The 17,754-nt window shown below is 45.2% G+C and overlaps 1 protein-coding gene across 1 annotated transcript in view; it reads right to left on the bottom strand.

The window, feature by feature from the left end:
* HHLA1 (HHLA1 neighbor of OC90) overlaps positions 1-16,372 on the bottom strand; it is a 38,745-nt gene extending 22,373 nt beyond the window's left edge. Inside the window, exons 1-11 of the mRNA XM_081874349.1 lie at positions 16,231-16,372; positions 10,124-10,231; positions 9,217-9,267; positions 6,992-7,072; positions 6,272-6,355; positions 5,779-5,862; positions 5,299-5,382; positions 3,379-3,435; positions 2,339-2,425; positions 1,566-1,658; positions 509-760 (exon numbers count right to left, since the gene is read on the bottom strand). Coding sequence (XP_081730475.1) covers positions 509-760; positions 1,566-1,658; positions 2,339-2,425; positions 3,379-3,435; positions 5,299-5,382; positions 5,779-5,862; positions 6,272-6,355; positions 6,992-7,072; positions 9,217-9,267; positions 10,124-10,199 — 949 coding nt within the window. The 5' untranslated portion in view covers positions 10,200-10,231; positions 16,231-16,372. The remainder of the gene's footprint in view (positions 1-508; positions 761-1,565; positions 1,659-2,338; positions 2,426-3,378; positions 3,436-5,298; positions 5,383-5,778; positions 5,863-6,271; positions 6,356-6,991; positions 7,073-9,216; positions 9,268-10,123; positions 10,232-16,230) is intronic.
* Between the last annotated feature and the right edge of the window lie 1,382 nt (positions 16,373-17,754).

Here is a 17,754-nt window from a genome sequence, read left to right as displayed (position 1 = left end):
GTCTTAGGTTGGCTCAGCTGGCAGCAGCCCCACTGCTGAATGTAATTTGAATCTGGCACATGTTACACTCACTTAATTTAAATTACATTAGCTTTCCATACTTTAGGGAATGAACAAAAAATGATTTAAAAACGGATTGTGTAGAATGAAGGAAGGACACTCTGAAAGGATATGGTAGTCTCCTTTTCTTAGCTAATGGTCTTTGATATGAAGATGGATTTGCTGTGGTATGTTGGGATATCTTTTCATGCCTAATGCAGTTTTCAGTGTTTCTGTTGCAACTGCCGATATTCAAGGCGTTTTTTATGTTATCTGTGCAGAGTATGATTGTTTGAAATGAAACGGAGCCGGTTTTAAAAGCGTTCCCAAGGAAAGCAATAAAATCTATTAAAATAAATGTGACACAGAGGAAGTGGTTGTCTGAGTGACAGATTGCAGTTGCCTGCTTTATGCTCACACTTCATCCAGATATGGACTGTGCACCCTCTTCTGAATCCTCAGAACTCACTGAGGGTTGCTGGAGCTTCTGATGGACTGTCATAGCTTCCCAGAGGAGTTGGAGGAGGCCCTGCTGAAGCTGTTGTAGTCGATGAAACCTCATACGCTCTTGAAACCTCAGTCTGCAGCCATAAAGGAACCTCTGATGATGATGCTTCGAAGCCTGTTGGACTAACACTCTTTTGTATTGTGGGATCCTGTGTGAAAGGCATCTCCTTTCCTTTCCAGTCACCAGTCTGTGACCACCTAGGTATCTTTGTAGCTGAAATATGTTTAGGAAATATGAAGACAAAATATAGATTAGACATTATGTCATTATCGTTTGCAGATTTATAAACTGCTTCACTGCCCAAAATTACCAAACTGACATACAGCAATAAAAAATGAGTTTGAATACAAAAAACAACAACCCCAAAACATTCTGAAAAACAATAAAACCATTTCTACGGTTGTACAAATAGTATTGCAAAAAATGACTGGGTCACACTTTTGGGAAGGTCTTCTGAAGGAAAAGGTCTTCAGTAACCACCTAAATGTCAAGTCCTATCTCATTTCAGCTGGCAATTGATTCCAGAGGGCTGGAGCTGCAACTCTAAAAGCCCAGTTTTGCAGTACAAATTAAGTGCACCTCTGGGACATATGGTACCCTCAGTGGTGCCCCATCTGAGGATAAATATATATGTGCTTATAATATATTTCAATCATATACATGCGTAAGCACACCACTGTCTCCACCAGTATACACATTGATTTTGTACTTCCAATACTACTTGGCTAAAAGCCAACACAGTCAGATACAGTCATGGCTTCCCCCAAAGTAGCCTGGGAACTGTGATACAGAAAACAGAGAATGCAACATTTTTAGGAATGGCGAAGATCAGGGCGAGAGCACCTTCCTTTGCCCATCAAAATGATATTATTGGTGGTACAATAAGGTAAGTGAAGGCATTTTGTACTTTAGATGTTTAAGAACATCTAAAAACAACCATGCCCATTGAAAGACAAAGGATTAGTCAGACAAATAAACAAAAGATTGCCTTTTCAAACACAGAGGGATACTTGCGCACTTTTAAATGTCCATGTGTCTTTTGCAGCATCACCTAAGACCTTGTCAGCATCTTCCCATAAAGGAACCAGGCCGGGGAGAATCAAATCTAAACCTTTGAGGGAGGGAGAGAAAAAGAAAGGAAAGCTATTGCAGCAGAGAAAATGCAATTGCCATCACCACCAAACATTGGAAAACACCACCACAGGAAACAGGCAATAACTGATTGAGAAGCACCTTATCACTCATCCGCCTGCCCATGGTCATGCTGAACAGGAACCAATAACAGAGGCAATATCTGCAGCTCAGAATCTTATGATGAACACTGCAGATGAACATTCACAAATAGCTGGAATGGGTATCCTACCCCACCCCCAGCTTGAGGGCCACGCTCACTTGCAGGCAACCTTCGAAGGGCCACATGCCTGCAATGCAGGGAGGTTGAAGTTAATGACTCTTGTGGTTCCTCCCAAGTCTACAATTTCTTTGACTAGTGACCTCTGGGCCTGAGGTACCCTGCTCATACTGAATGGGATTTGCATGGGAATAAATATTAAAGGAGGAACTGGGCCCTGGGAAAGGACATTGGTGGATAGGATTGAGCTATATTAAGTACCACCATTTTTGCTTGTGTGCCCAGCTGACAAGTAATGCCTCAGTAGCACTAAAGGGTATTAGGATAGAAGCAAGCTTAGCTCCCAAAGATCAAAGCCTGGCCTTTTCATGGAACTGAAGCACGCTTCTTGTTCATTAACAGCTCGGCCTCCCTCCGTGTTACATTCAAGATACACTTACCCAGAAGGTCTGACACATTTCCTGAAAAAGTGTAATTAATAAACGGCGACTTTTCAATGGCTTCCCACAAATCGGACAGGTTTCTTCCTGTTGGGAAAACATGGATTCAGGATGCTTCAATAAAAACCGGATTCCTTTCAGTCAAATGTGACAAGGGGTGAGAGAATGACCTGGGTTAGCAGTAAGCAAGCAGGCTAGTGCTTGTCCTAGAATCATGGGAAGGGCTGTGGCTTAGTGGAAGAGCATTTGAGTAACATGCTCAAGGTCCAAGTGTTGGCTAGTGAAAGGCATGGTGGCACTAGAATCAATAACCAGCACAGCCAACTAAATTCTGACTTCGTCTCCATTGTCCTTCCTGCTAAGTTCATCAAAGGCAATACTGTGACCATGAAGGTACAGTGGTGCCCCACAAGACGAATGCCTCGCAAGACGGAAAACCCGCTAGACGAAAGGGTTTTCCGTTTTGGAGGCGCTTCGCAAAATGAATTTCCCTATGGGCTTGCTTCGCAAGACGAAATATCTTGCGAGTTCCTGCAGGTTTCCCCCCCCCTTCCCCTCCCTTTTCCTAAGCCGCTAAGCCGCTTATCAGCTGATCCGCTAAAAGCCGCTAAACCGCTAATAGCGCTAATCCGCTAAGCTGTCAATGGGCTTGCTTCGCAAGACGAAAAAACCGCTATACAAAGAGCCTCACGGAACTGATTAATTTTGTCTTGCGAGGCACCACTGTAGATGTTTTCAGTTAGTGCCACACCCTGGACAGGTTATAAATACCTTCAGCCAGAATGAGGTTGGGGAGGCAGTGCCCCATTCAACCTTAAGGATTGGCCTCCATCACAACAACCCTTCCTCTTGGCATGTTAGGTTAGCTTGGGCAGAGATTTAGCCCTGAAACACCCCCATCCAAAGCAATGAAGCTCTGAACACCCCCGGCTGAAGTGGTCCAGTCCAAGGTGGGCTTTTGTGCACAGGATTCTTCCGAATACAGAGTTCAGATTTCCAAGCAACATATTTGGGGAAGAGAAGAGCGATTACACGGTTACCTGTGCGGCCTGACATGACACAAATATAGATGCAGTCCGTGTCATTTCCTTGGCTCACTGAAAGACAGATGCTGCCTTAATTAAAACCCATTGAAGAGGAACAACAACAAAAAAATCAGTTTTCCCATTCACATCACAAAGTCGGTGACAGAAATATCCAAAAATTATCCCTAAAGTTGTAGTGCCAAGATCTTTCAAGTTGGAATTTCAAGTGGCAACAGCAGGGAACAATGCCCTCCTTATAATTATCTCACTGGAACTTCTTTGTAGCATGCATTAAACACACACACACACACACACACACACACACACACACAGCATCCAAGCAAATCGAGCCTAAATCTGATTCCCTCCTGAATTTGTGTAGTGGATAAGGGAGCAATCCTATAGAAAGATCCACCAGGAGGAGCAGGGTGGGATCCAGCAGATCCTTGGCTGAAACAGGACGATCTCAGCTCAGCCAGGCTACGCCAGCTGAACTCCTTCCACAGCTCAGTTGGTAGAGCACGAGTCTCCTAATCTCAGGGTCGTGGGTTCCAGCTCCACATTGTAATGGGTTAAACTAGATGACCCTCGTAGTCCCTTCCAAATCTACATTTCTATGACCCTCAGCTGAATTGGGATCCAGCTGACTGAGCCAAGCACTGTGGGTCTTAAGCTGCTGTAAGTCCTGAAAAAGGGGTGCTCCCGGTGCATGGCATGGGCAGCAGTGGTGTAGCATGGATTGCCGATTCCCAGGGCACGGCAAGTATGGCGCCCAGTAAGGCAAGTATTGTGCCTCCTAACCTGTGCCTCTATGCATCGCCAATGCTGCTGCCAGACAGAGCTGTGGAGCATCAGCAGGACATGCATGCATGGCTCCTTGGGCTGGGGCACTGGCACGAGTCTTGCCATCGGCCCGCCTCCCCCACCGGTTGGAAATGCTGCATAGCTGAGGACGGCAAGGTCCCATCCTCTCCCAGCTCCTACTCAAAGTGCTGCTCAGGTTATGGTTACCAGATGTCCCCATTTCCTGGGGACAGTCCCTGGATTTACAAATCTGTCCCCCCAAAAAATCCATCCCTGGAACGTCCCTGGATTTCATTTACTGTCCCCGGGTTTATATTTTAAGTGCTGTAGATTTATTAGTAGGGAATGAATGTTGCGTGATTGGTTCAACAGCACAAGACACATCATATGGGGACTTCTGGCGAGGCAAAATGGCGGGCGCCACGGCAGCGAGCCTGAAGCCAGGCAGAGCCAACTGCACTAACAGGCTGGCTCTGAGCTGCTGAGACTGCCACTGCCACTGCCAAGGGGGAAATGAGTACACCTGGTGCATCAACTGGGGGAACCGCTGACCCCCCCCTTGACCCAAATTGAGCCAGGAGCGAGAGTACCTGGCCACTTGGCTGACTGCCCAGCGGCACTCCGGGGCCAGGAAAACCCCGGAGCCGACACAGGGAGAAGGAGGAGAGGAGAAGGAGAAGGGAGAGAGAGAGAGAGAAAGAGGAAGTAGAAAAAAGAGGGGAGCCCCAACCTTGTTGCGCCGCTGCCACCACTGAGGAGGAGAAGTAGGAGAGCACCAGGAGGGCATGGACACTTGGCTGACCCCAGGCCCGACCCGAGCCTACTCCACGGCTGCTAGCACTCCAAGAGAGCAGGCTGGGGCCCAGAGGAAGGCCCCATGACAGAGGAGACCGCAGAAGAGAAGATATTACTTCTTAATTATTATTTTTTTAAAAAAATTAATATCTTTTTTTTCTCTTTTTTAAAAAAAGTGTCCCTGGATTCTTTGAAAAAAATCTGAGTGTGGTGGGGAGCCCCTTTGGTCAGGGTGGCAGGTGGGGCCCATGGCCTGGCATCCCCATTCCCTGTAACTGCCCTGCGATTGACAAGCTTAATGGACTTGGCATCAAATTTGCCAGCAATGACTCTTACCTGACACAATAGAGGTAGACTTGAAAATTTCTTTAAGGGAATCGGTGGAGTTGCCAACGATATCAACTAGCAAAGCGGTAAAATCTGGAGAGAGAAAACCCAGCCAAATAAATAAAGCAAGCACTTGTCTAGACCAGGACCTTCCCCAAGTCCATCTCTTTACCACCAAAAATGAAGTGATGGAACAGGAAGAGCCAAACTAGACATTTCGACAGGGATGGTGGAATCCCTGGTTTACAGGTGGCCACCCTGGTTTACAATAATCTGTAGGGCTGCCATGTTCACCATCCCTGGTTTTGAATCATCACTTCCCCCACCCCAAAAAAAGTATGTTTAAATTGCCCGTTTTTATTTTTAAGTATTGGCACCCAACTCCTGTGCCACGGCATATTGCTTACACGCGAGTAAAGACTGACAAGTTGGGTGTATCCCTCAGATACTTTGGCAATGTCCCCCTGGTATCTTTCATGGACCACTCACCTGTTAAGTCATTTGTCCTGTTGTTCAAGCAATAGCAGTACCTCATGGGGAATTTGGTGGGGTCAATATTCTTCAGGTTGGATACTGTAAAGAAAGGAGGGGGACAAAGCAACAAGACATACACTGCAGAGGCATTGAAGACATGGGCAATGTTCAGGAGTTGAATTGTTAAATCAGGTAATTTATTGGACCAGTTGCTGTGTCTCAACCTACTTCTCAGGGTTGTTGTGAGGATAAAGGGACAAACCATGTGCACTAACTTGAGCTCCTTGGCGGACAAAGTGGTAGATAAATTCTATAAATATTTATTTGATGGCTTATGTTTTGTTTGTTTCTAAATTAAGAGCTTTCATCCTCCTTTTTATGAAAATCTCATCAAAGAAAGCAGAAAAAGCATGGCATAATTGTCATTGACAAACCACAACATTAAAAAACCCATTAATGTATATTTATTTATAACCCACCCTTCCTCCCTGAAGGGAAATTAGCTTACTGTTGTAGACGACTATGGAAACCTTATGGAAGGCATACGAGCTGTAAGATGTGATGCTCAGCAATGAGAAGAACTTTTTGCTGCCTGTGGAGATATAGACAAAACTTGCCCATCAGTTACATACGCATGCAAATGAATGTTCGGGAAAGGGCCCAAGCTCACAGACATAGCATTTGCTTTCCACTGCACCTGCCTCTAACATCACATAGTTCCTGTCTCCATCCTCCAATGGGCATGCATTGAATGTAGTTAATCAAGGAGCTTGTCCTACACTCGAGTAGGACCCTGGCAGAGACACATGCCCGACTGGCATGTTCTCTCCCTCCTGGTCAATCGTTCAGGAGCTTCAAAAGCTTTCTTCTGCCCGAACATCACAGAGACCAATGCCAACCGACACCAGCACATTTAGGGATCCGTAGAGTTTACACAACATGCATAACAGACCTCAGCAACTCAGCATTTTGGCTAATCTACTTTATTTACATATAAACACACAAGGGGCACTGCAACCTGGCTCCCTCTCTCTCTAGCATCAGACAGCAAAGAGAAAAAACAAAGGACAATAGTCCCACTTCACGGAACACAGTAACGCAAACATCCTGTCTCCGTCACTTCCCACTCTGTGGAGTCAAAACATATACTGTCACGTGAAAGACAAAAATCCCATGACTGCAATCATGGAGCCGGAATTCTAACAAATAATAGAAGGGGAACAGATACCTTTGAGAGCTGTGTTTAGCATCCCATTTACCAATTCAGTCAGGTTAATCGCTGCCAGATCAACCGATTTAGCAGGCAACTCTGGAAAAGAAGAAACCATTTCTTATGAGTGCCAACATTCCATGTTGCAGTTATGCCCAAACCAAACACTTCAAAGTGCATAGTTCAGCAACAGTTTTGCGCTTGTGATTGCATATGCAACGGCTATAATGAGGTCGCATAACCCATGCCACATCCAAGACAGTTATGCGCAATATGGTTGGTACAATGCCTGTACCACTTCTCTGGGTCTTCTTTGCAAAATTGACAGAGGTGCTCTGTGAGAATCAGTAACACCTGAAAGGTTCTCTGGTTTTGTCTCAGTTTGGAAGCAGGCAATGGCACACAGAAAACAACGATCAGGTAAACAACCAAGGAGCAAATTCATATGGCTGTTTTCTGCATAAAGTGACTTCTGGTCAGTCAACTTCATGCATGTTGAAAAATTCCATTCCACCTTTAGTTACAGACATGGAACTGTTGCATGTCACGTGTCTGTTTACATTCCAGCACAGTCTGCTGGGAACTTCCGTTGTGTATAGCTTTTGCTTTTCTCTATCTCTCGGAGAAGACAAAGAGAGAGATGACATATTTCTTTGTCCTGATTTATGATTAATAAATCCGTAGTTGTAGTATGCTTCCACAAGCCTCACGCCTATTCTGTGTGCGCAGTTCACTCTGCTGACATAGTGTGCCCTGGTTTTGAAGCCTGGGTCGCTGATTTACATCACAGCAGAGGCCAATGGGTCTTCGCAGCAGCATGGCTGGAATGGAACAACCCAGCTGGGCTAGCCAGCTGGCCTTGTGACCCTCTGCATGCCGACATCCTGCTGTTCTTACATTTCTGGAAAGCTTTGAGGCTGTAAGTTCTGAAGTGCTCTGGTTTGGTTGAGGAACTGCATTGTGAAATTTGGATATCTGCGAATTGTGAAGGCTAGCTGTGTACAGTGGTAGCTTGGTTCTCGAACGGCTTAGTTGTCAAACAAATCGGCTCCCGAATGCCAAAAACCCGGAATTAAGTGTTCCGGTTTTTGAACACTTTTCAGAAGCCAAACATCCAACGCAGCTTCCACTTGAGTGCCGGAAGCTCCTGCAGCCAATCGGAAGCTGCACCTTGGTTTTCAAACAGTTTCGGGAGTCAAACGGACTTCTGGAACGGATTAAGTTCGAGAACCAAGGTACCACTGTATTGGTTTGTGTATTGGTTCGAGAAGTGCAAATCAGGTGGGTTTCATATGTTGGTTCAAATTGGGTAGACAATGATGATATGAAGAAGGTGTTTTAGAGACCCCTAGTGGTTAGCGCCTGTTGTCTGTGTCCATGGAGTTTTCTTGGCAGGGATACTGGAGTGGCTTGATGGTACCTCCTCCAGGTGGATCACGTTTGGTCAAAACTCTCCACTATGACCTGTCTATCTTGGGTGGCCCTGCACGGCATAGCTCATAGCTTCTCTGAGTTATTCAAGCCCCTTTGCCATGGCAAGGCAGTATCTTAAAAAGAAGAGACATCACCTTGCCAACAAAGGTCTGTATAGTTAAAGCTATGGTTTTCCCTGTAGTGATGTATGGAAGTGAGAGCTGGACCATAAAGAAGGCTGATCGCCGAAGAACTGATGCTTTTGAATTATGGTGCTGGAGACTCTTGAGAGTCCCATGGACTGCAAGAAGATCAAACCTATCCATTCTTAAGGAAATCAGCCCTGAGTGCTCACTGGAAGGACAGATCCTGAAGCTGAGGCTCCAATACTTTGGCCACCTCATGAGAAGAGAAGACTCCCTGGAAAAGACCCTGATGATGGGAAAGATGGAGGGGACAAGGAGAAGGGGACGACAGAGGGCGAGATGGTTGGACAGTGTTCTCGAAGCTACCAGCATGAGTTTGACCAAAATGCAGGAGGCCATGGAAGACAGGAGTGCCTGGCGTGCTCTGGTCCAGGGGGTCACGAAGAGTAGGACACGACTAAACAACAACAGGGCTTAGCACAATCACACCATTTGTCTCAGGAAAAATGTTGTATTAGCCGGCCCCTTTTTGGTGAGTAGGGTGCAAGGGGTGAAATATCAATTTATTCATTTGAAACACTCATCCGTCACCCTTCCTGCAGTTCTGATTTTGGCTAGTGTGCAAGACTATATATCAACACACTCCCTTATTTATAACCCTTGAGTTTCCACAGAAAGACTTACCTGCAGTTGCCAGCACCGCCACTTTCTTGCTTTCTCCTTTCACGCTTTCAGCTGCAAAAGATATTTAAGAGGCTTCTATGCTTCATGCCACAAGCTATCAAAACAAAACTTACTTGAAGCGTGCCTTGCTTGAAAATGATGAAAGGCTTCTTGGAGATCTTCTGCATCAGTAATGGTGGGATATAGGGAATGGAAAAGTTTTGAGTTGGAAATCTTTCAGGTGCCCTCGATGAATTGGGATCTGATTCAGAAAGTCTGGTTTATATTTAGTAAATGGAACTTCTTCTTTTTTTAAAAAAAAAAAAAGCACAGCAGATGCTTTTCATTCAACGTACAAACAACTTCAATAATTTTTCAGGTAGCCAAAAGCAGTTAAACTGAAAAATCAGGGTTGCTTCACCCTGGCAGTGGAATCTTGAACATATCTATTCAGAAGAAAATCCCCTTTGTCCAGTGGGGCTTACTCCCAGGTAAGTGTACACAGCTTTGCAGCCTGAATGGCAGATTTGAGTTCCAGCTTCTCATTTCATAAATTGGTTTGACTCTGAAAGTCTGCAAGCTAATATGAAATGGGTATTTTGTTACCTGCTAAAAGCCTGCTCCTTTGCGGATAGCAAGACCCAGAGGTGGTCTGAGATGTTTTTCCAGCACAAAACAGAGCCCCTTCCCTAACTATAATGGTCCGGCAGTTGAAGCTTACTTCAACCCTGATGGTAGGATAGGGTCTCCTTCACCTTACGAGATAGCTAGAGTACAAGATAGCAGGCAGCCTGTGCGTCACACAAACCACAGGCATTTCGTTGCTGCTTCCAACCTCCCAACATGTGCTGCCCGAGGCACCTGCCTCCTTCTGCCTAATGGCAGAGCCGGCCCTGCAAAGATTTGCCTATGCACATATGTTACTTACCCAAGCTGGAGGCAAACAGGAGGCAAAGGAACCCGAGGGATACATTAACAGCACCATGCAGAGGGAACCATGACATTTTGGAATCTGACTTCCAGTTATGTAAATTGCCTGGAGTGTGAGAAAAGAGAGAGACGGGGGAGACCTCTGGTGGAAAGGTAAGTTAGTCTACTTGGTTGTCATTCGTTGTCATTGTCATCACCATTATTATTATTATTATTATTATTATTATTATTATTATTATTATTATTATTATTGGATTATTATTTTTTAAGTCACAAGTATAAACTTCAAACAAAATCAAAGGTTATAATGCCCTGCCCTGCCTCTCTCCACCTGGCTTGGGACGGGGTCTGGAGAGCTCCAGAAAGGACTGCTGCTGCTGCTTGACAGAGATGGCTCCTTTTTAAAATTGTTTTTGTTTTTTACCTATGTCATTTTAAATTGTTATTGGTATTAATGTTGTATTTTTCAGTTTTAGATTTTATGATTAATGTGGAAATTGCTATCCATTTGGTTTGTGCATTTTGGTGTGCTTTATTTATTGTTTATGACTTTTGTTATGTTGGGAATTATGGAAATCTTGACATGTTGTAAGCCGCCTTGGGCATTTGTTTTAACTAATCCAGAATGCGGCAGCTAGACTGGTGACTGGGAGCGGCCGCCGAGACCATATAACACCGGTCTTGAAAGACCTACATTGGCTCCCAGTATGTTTCCGAGCACAATTAAAAGTGTTGGTGCTGACCTTGAAAGCCCTAAATGGCCTCGGTCTAGTATACCTGAAGAAGCGTCTCCACCTCCATCATTCTGCCTGGACACTGGGGTCCAGCGCTGAGGGCCTTCTGGTGGTTCCCTCACTGCGATAGGCCAAGTTACAGGGAACCAGGCAGAGGGCCTTCTCGGTAGTGGTGCCCGCCCTGTGGAACGCCCTCCCATCAGATGTCAAAGCGATAAACATCTACCTGACATTCAGAAGACATCTGAAGGCAGCCCTGTTCAGGGAAGTTTTTAATATGTGACATTTTAGTGTATCTTTCATCTTTGTTGGAAGCCGCCGAGATTGGCTGGGGAAATCCAGCCAGATGGGCGGGGTACAAATAAATTATTATTATTATTATTATTATTATTATTATTATTATTATTATATATGGAAAGGCGGCATACCAACAAAATGATGATGATGATGATGATGAACTTTTCTCATTGCTAGAATGCCATAAAATGATTAATGCATTAATTATACTTTGCTGCCATGTTGGCTCATTAAATATTTCCCATCGGTATCTAACTGTCACATTGGCTCATTAAATATTTTCAGTTGATATCATAATAATGATGATGATGATGATGATGATGATGATAACCCCACTCTTCCCGGCCAGAGCCGGGCTCAGGGCAGCTAACACCAGTAAAATTACAGTAAAAACATAATGGGGGGGGGGGGCAATTTAAAATACAGGTTAAAATGCAATTTAAAATGCAGCCTCATTTTAAAAGTAGCCCATAGATCAAAACCATAAGGGAAGGGAAAACATAAGGGTCAGACTGAGTCCAAACCAAAGGCCAGGCGGAACAGCTCTGTATTGCAGGCCCTGCGGAAAGATGTCAAGTCCCGCAGGGCCCTAGTCTCTTCTGAAAGAGCGTTCCACCAAGTCGGGGCCAGTACTGTAAAGACCCTGGCCCCAGTTGAGACCCATCTAACCACCTTGTGACTTGGGACTCCAAAATGTTGTCATTTGTGGACCTTAAGGTCCTCTGTGGGGCATACCAGGAGAAGCGGTCCTGTGGCAATGACCCCGTAAGGAGCCTCACTGCGGCATTCTGCACCCGCTGGAGTTTCTGGGTCAGCTTCAAGGGCAGCTCCGTGTAGAGCGAGTTACAATAATCAAGCCTGGAGGTGACCATCACATGGATCACTGTGGCCAGATCAGGGCGAGAAAGTTAAGGGACCAACTGATGGCATTAAAATTGTGCCAAAGGTATCTTTTTGGGAAATGCCTTTTTGAGGGTGGCGCGAAGCAAGAGCTCCCAGCCCAGCCAAGTGCTCATCTCCCGGCATCAGAGAAAACAACGTTCACTGAGAGGAACAATAGACTCTTGCCCTGGGCACCGTGAACTCCCGAAATGCCGCTGGCCCACAATTCTTATGGTAAATTAGAAGCTCTCTTCATGAAGGCTTTCTCTCTCCCCCCCCCCAACTAAAAAGCCACGCCCAATGGCTGAGCTGCTCTTGACTTTTCCAGGAGGCCCAAATGGTGTCAGAAGATCGCATGGCTGGGCCAAATTAAAAACCCCACATTGGGATGGCTTTGTGTCATATCTGCAAAATAGCCTCCCTGTTTGGGCGGTCAATTACCAGAGCCTCTGCATTATTGCAACATTTTGGAATGGACGAAGGATAAAAGGAAGACAAATGCCTTTGATGTCTATTAATATTGCACGGAAGAATGAACCGGTCTGTCAGCCGTCCGGCCGTCATTACCAGTTTGGTTCAACACATGGTCACGGATAAAAGGAAACGTTTCTCATATGTCCAAGCAATTTTCCAACCAGGATTCAAAAGTTCTGATTGTACATTCAAACTGGTGGGGAGCAGTACTGAGCAACACAGAAAGAAAAGAGAAAGGAGCTCTTTGAATATATTAAGATTATTCAAATGGAGTTTGTGGGTGATTGTATTCTGTGACAACATACCAGTTCCCATGAGATTCGTTACTGCTTCTCAAGTTATTCCCAGGTGCTCCATCAGCCCTTATTTACCAGGGACAATTCCCAGTTTCATTGTCACAATTTTTCGCTTTGGGGGCATGGCTTTTGAATGTTTTGTTGGTGTGTGAATTGTCTTTTGCCGCACGTTTCTCCTGCCCCACCCAAGAACCCTAGAGGAGGAGTGGGCAGAAGGGAAAGATTTGCAGTAGATCGGCAAGGATGGCTGAAAACTCGCCCCCCACTCTAGTACAGAAATTGTGGGGGATAATTAAGAATGGACTATTGTGTAGAATGGACACGAGTGGCACTCTGGGTTAAACCACAGAGCCTAGGACTTGCCGATCAGAAGGTCGATGGTTCAAATCTCCGCGACGGGGTGAGCTCCCGTTGCTCGGTCCCTGCTCCTGCCAACCTAGCAGTTCTAAAGCACGTCAAAGTGCAAGTAGATAAATAGGTACTGCTCCAGCAGGAAGGTAAACAGCATTTTCATGCGCTGCTCTGGTTCGCCAGAAGCAGCTTAGTCATGCTGGCCACATGACCCGGAAGCTGTACGCCGGCTCCCTTGGCCAATAAAGTGAGATGAACGCCGCAACCCCAGAGTCGGCCACGACTGGACCTAATGGTCAGGGGTCCCTTTACCTTTACCTATTGTGTAGAAGGGCTGCGAGCTCATCCCAGTTATAATAATAATAATAATAATAATAATAATAATAATAATAATAATAATTTATTATTTATACCTCGCCCATCTGGCCAGCCACTCTGTTTCCCCAGCCACTCTGTGTACCTTCCAACTGAATATTAAAAACAATACAGCATCAGACATTAAAAACTTCCCTAAACAGGGCCACCTTCAGTTGTCTTTTAAAAAAATAGTTGCTTATTGCCTTGACATCTGATGGGAGGGCGTTCCACAGGGCAGGCGCCACCACTGAGAAGGCCCTCTGCCTGGTTCCCTGTAACCTCACTTCTCGCAGTGCGGGAACCACCAGAAGACCCTCAGCACTGGACCTCAGTGTCTGGGTAGAACGATGGGAGTGGAGATGCTCTTTCAGGACTGAGGCCATTTAGGGCTTTAAAGGTCAGCACCAACACTTTGAACTGTGCTCGGAAATGTACTGGGAGCCAATGCAGATCTCTCAGGACCGGTGTAATGTGGTCCCAGCGGCCACTCCCAGTCACCAGTCTAGCTGCCGCATTCTGGATTAATTACAGTTTCCGGGTCACCTTCAAAGGTAGCGCCATGTAGAGCATGTTGCAGTAGTCCAAGCAGGAGATAACCAGAGCATGCACCACTCTGGCCAGACAGTCCACGGGCAGGTAGGGTCTCAGCCTGCGTACCAGATGGAGCTGGTAGACAGCTGCCCTGGACACAGAATTGACCTGCGCCTCCATGGACAGCTGTGAGTCCAAAATGACTCCCAGGCTGCACACCTGGTCCTTCAGGGGCACAGTTACCCCATTCAGGACCAGGGAGTCCTCCACACCAGCCCGCCCCCTGCCCCCCAAGAACAGCACTTCTGTCTTGTCAGGATTCAACCTCAATCCGTTAGCTGCCACCCATCCTCCAACCGCCTCCGGACACTCACAGAGGACCTTCACCGCCTCAAAACAAATTGTTCTGCTTGGTAGCTGTGCAAAGCCTGGACAGCCCATTTGCTTAGAGCATGGTGCTGATAAGGCCAAGGTTACAGTTTCGATCCTTACATGCGACAGTTACATATTCCTGCATTGCAGGGGGTTGGGCTAGATGATCGTTGGGGTCCCACTGAAATGAATGGAAATGTCTACGGCAGAGTTTTCCAAACTGTGTGTCGCGACACGTTAGTGTGTCGGCTGCAGTGTGTAGGTGTGTCATGCGAACGCTCCCTGCGCTGCTGCCGGGGCTGGAAAAGGGGTTAGTTTAACCTCCGGTTTGCTAATAAAACTGGATGACTGCATTGAGAAATGATTCATGTCTAAAAAGCGTGTCACCAGTTTGGAACAGTTTGGAAAGCTCTGGACTAAGGTCTACTCTGTTTTCACTAACATTGGATAAAACCCATTTTTGTTATTTATTAGAAAAACATTTTAAATTCATTATTATTATTATTCTACATACATAAAAGTCCCAGTGATCTCCCATCCAGATTAAAGACTGCTTTTGTCCCTGCCTAACCCTACTGAAGATATTTTCATTCTGGCCAGCTCTTTGCACAATAGGGCAAGCTATTTTTAGATGTAGTTTTACTGATACTATTTGCTGATCAATTGTTGCTGTTACGACTTTGCAGTTTAACTGAAAGCGGTGTTTTGTATAATTATCCATCTATTAATTTTTAGCCGTCCTTGAGCTCCAGATCGCAGGAGGGGCAGTATGCAAGACTCTCTAACGAGCAAGCAAATAAATACATAAAACAACTCAGCAACATTTGGCCAAATACAATCCATTGCATTTTGAAACTGTTCAGTAAGCTCATCACTAATATTTTAAAACCTCTTCTGTAGTAGTTTCTAGTGCTGAGCATCTAAGGAGAGACACTGTTAATGATGACTTTTGAAGTCCAGCCTCACACCCACAATTTCATTCAGCTTTAAAAAAATCAATACCAGATAACATACAAATAGAACATTCAAAGAAAGTTTTCCATTTTGTTTTGCTAATATGTGTAGCATTTCTATGACACACTATTATTTTGACGCCAAGCCTGAACTCAACAAAACATTTATTTTCTAAGACATTTAAGCTTCCTGATGGGGACTGGGCCATTAGCTTCAGCAGGGAAAAGATAGCTTCGTTCCAGATATATCAATTTATAACCTGTTTGATCATCCATAGTCAGACCATTTAATCAGGATTAAGTGCCTTTTCATTGCTCCGACCCGAGTTAACAAAAACACTAGCCACAGTTCACGTGCACCATTTAGCATGACAAGTAACTTATAATGTTCTCCTTTTTGTGTGTTGCCAGTAATGTCAAATCAGGTATCAGGTGTTCCCCCTGCTTTTATCAGTAGCAATACACAAGGAATTACTGCAAATGCAAAGAACACAGAGAGATCTCTTGTTTTGCGACTCTTCCTGTTTCAGCTCATTTCCAAGCGGCAAAAGGCCGCTGTCTCAGATCTGAAGCTAACTTCAAATATTTATATATATACTGCAAATTAGAAATATTGCAAATTATTTTCTTGATCGCTCATCCTATACTTAAAGCTAGCTTGCTACATTTATCATTCTGTCTGGTCCATTATTAGAGGAGGGTTTTGTGTTGTTGTTTTAAAGCTTTTCAAAAAGGGCTATATTTATGTTGAAACTATCCAGGATATCTCTCTCTCTCTCTCTCTCTCTCTCTCTCTCTCTCTCTCTCTCTCTCTCTCTCTCTCTCACCATATCTATGTATCTTTTAGTTTCAACTCACCTGGCTTCTGTGGATGGTGTTGATAAAGCCCTGCAAGAGTACTCAGCCAAAAGGTTATCTCACTCCTTTTGATGAAAGGTGACTAGGCTGCGAATGGACAGGCTCGATAACCTTGCTTTTAAAAGATAAGCCGTTGGAAAAAGAGAAATGTCAGTCTCCATGGGATGGAGGAAGTGAAAGGCAAGCAAAAAGTGCTTGTGGCACGAACTGGAGTGAACCCCTTAGTGGGATGACATAGCAAGGTGCGATGTGAAGCCACTTTTGGCAGTAATTACTTTCCCTGAAAAGTAGAATTGAGAGGATTGTTTCTCCAACATTTAAAGAGACAGGCCCTCTTAGTGTCATAAAGGAACATCCCTTCTGGAACAAAGAGAGGTTGACTTCAGAAAATGGCTCTCTCTGTGTTAGTGCTTTGCATTAGTTCTGAATCCTGACAAGACAGAAGTAATGTTATTGGGGGTCAGGGGGCTGGCAGGTGTGGAGGACTCCCTGGTCCTGAATGGGGTAACTGTGTCCCTGAAGGACCAGGTGCACAGCCTGGGGGTCATTTTGGACTCACAGCTGTCTATGAGACCCTACCTGCCCACAGACTGTCTTGCCATAGTAGTGCATGCTCTGATTATCACCCCCTTGGACTACTGCAATGCGCTCTATGTGGGGCTACCTTTGTAGGTGACTTGGAAACTGCAATTAATCCAGAATGCGGGAGCTAGATTGGTGACTGAGAGTGGCCACCAGGACCACATAACACCGGTCCTGAAAGATCTATATTGGCTCCCAGTACGTTTCCGAGCACAATTCAAAGTGTTGGTGCTGAACTTTAAAGCCCTAAATGGCCTCAGCCCAGTATACCTGAAGGAGCGTCTCTACCCCCATCGTTCAGCCTGAGGTCCAGATCCAAGGGCCTTCTGGTGGTTCCCTCACTGGGAGAAGTTGAGGTTGCAGGGAACCAGGCAGAGGGCCTTCTCGGTGGTGGCGCCTGCCCTAGGGAACACCCTCCCATCCAATGTCAAGGAAATAAACAACTATCTGATTTTTAGAAGACATCTGAAGGCAACCATGTTTAGGGAAGTTTTTAATGTTTGATGTTGTGGTGTTTTTAATATTCCGTTGGGAGCCGCCCTGAGTGGCTGGGGAAACCCAGCCAGATGGGCAGGGTATAAGTAATAAGTAATAAATTATTATTATTATTATTATTATTATTATTATTATTATTATTATTATTATTTCCATCGTATACTAACACATGTGTAATTAGGAGGGGGATTTGACTCAGTTAAGCGGGTATTGGCAGACCCACCTCATTTGCAGCTTCTGAAACATTGCACCAACTGAATTGCAGATGCATAGAATTGCCGAGTTGGAAGGGACCACGGCGGTCATCTAGCCTAACCCCCTGGAATGTAGGGCTCTTTTTGCCCCCATGCCTCTCTGTATGTTATTGTTGTTAATTACATTTATATACTACCTTTATCTTCCAAGGATCTCAAAGCTGTGTGCCTGGTTCTCTCCCCCCCCCATTTA

This window comes from Podarcis erhardii (genome assembly GCF_964252035.2).
Source record: "Podarcis erhardii genome assembly, chromosome: 8".
Lineage (NCBI taxonomy): Eukaryota > Metazoa > Chordata > Lepidosauria > Squamata > Lacertidae > Podarcis > Podarcis erhardii.
This window is presented reverse-complemented; position numbering and strand designations above follow the sequence as displayed.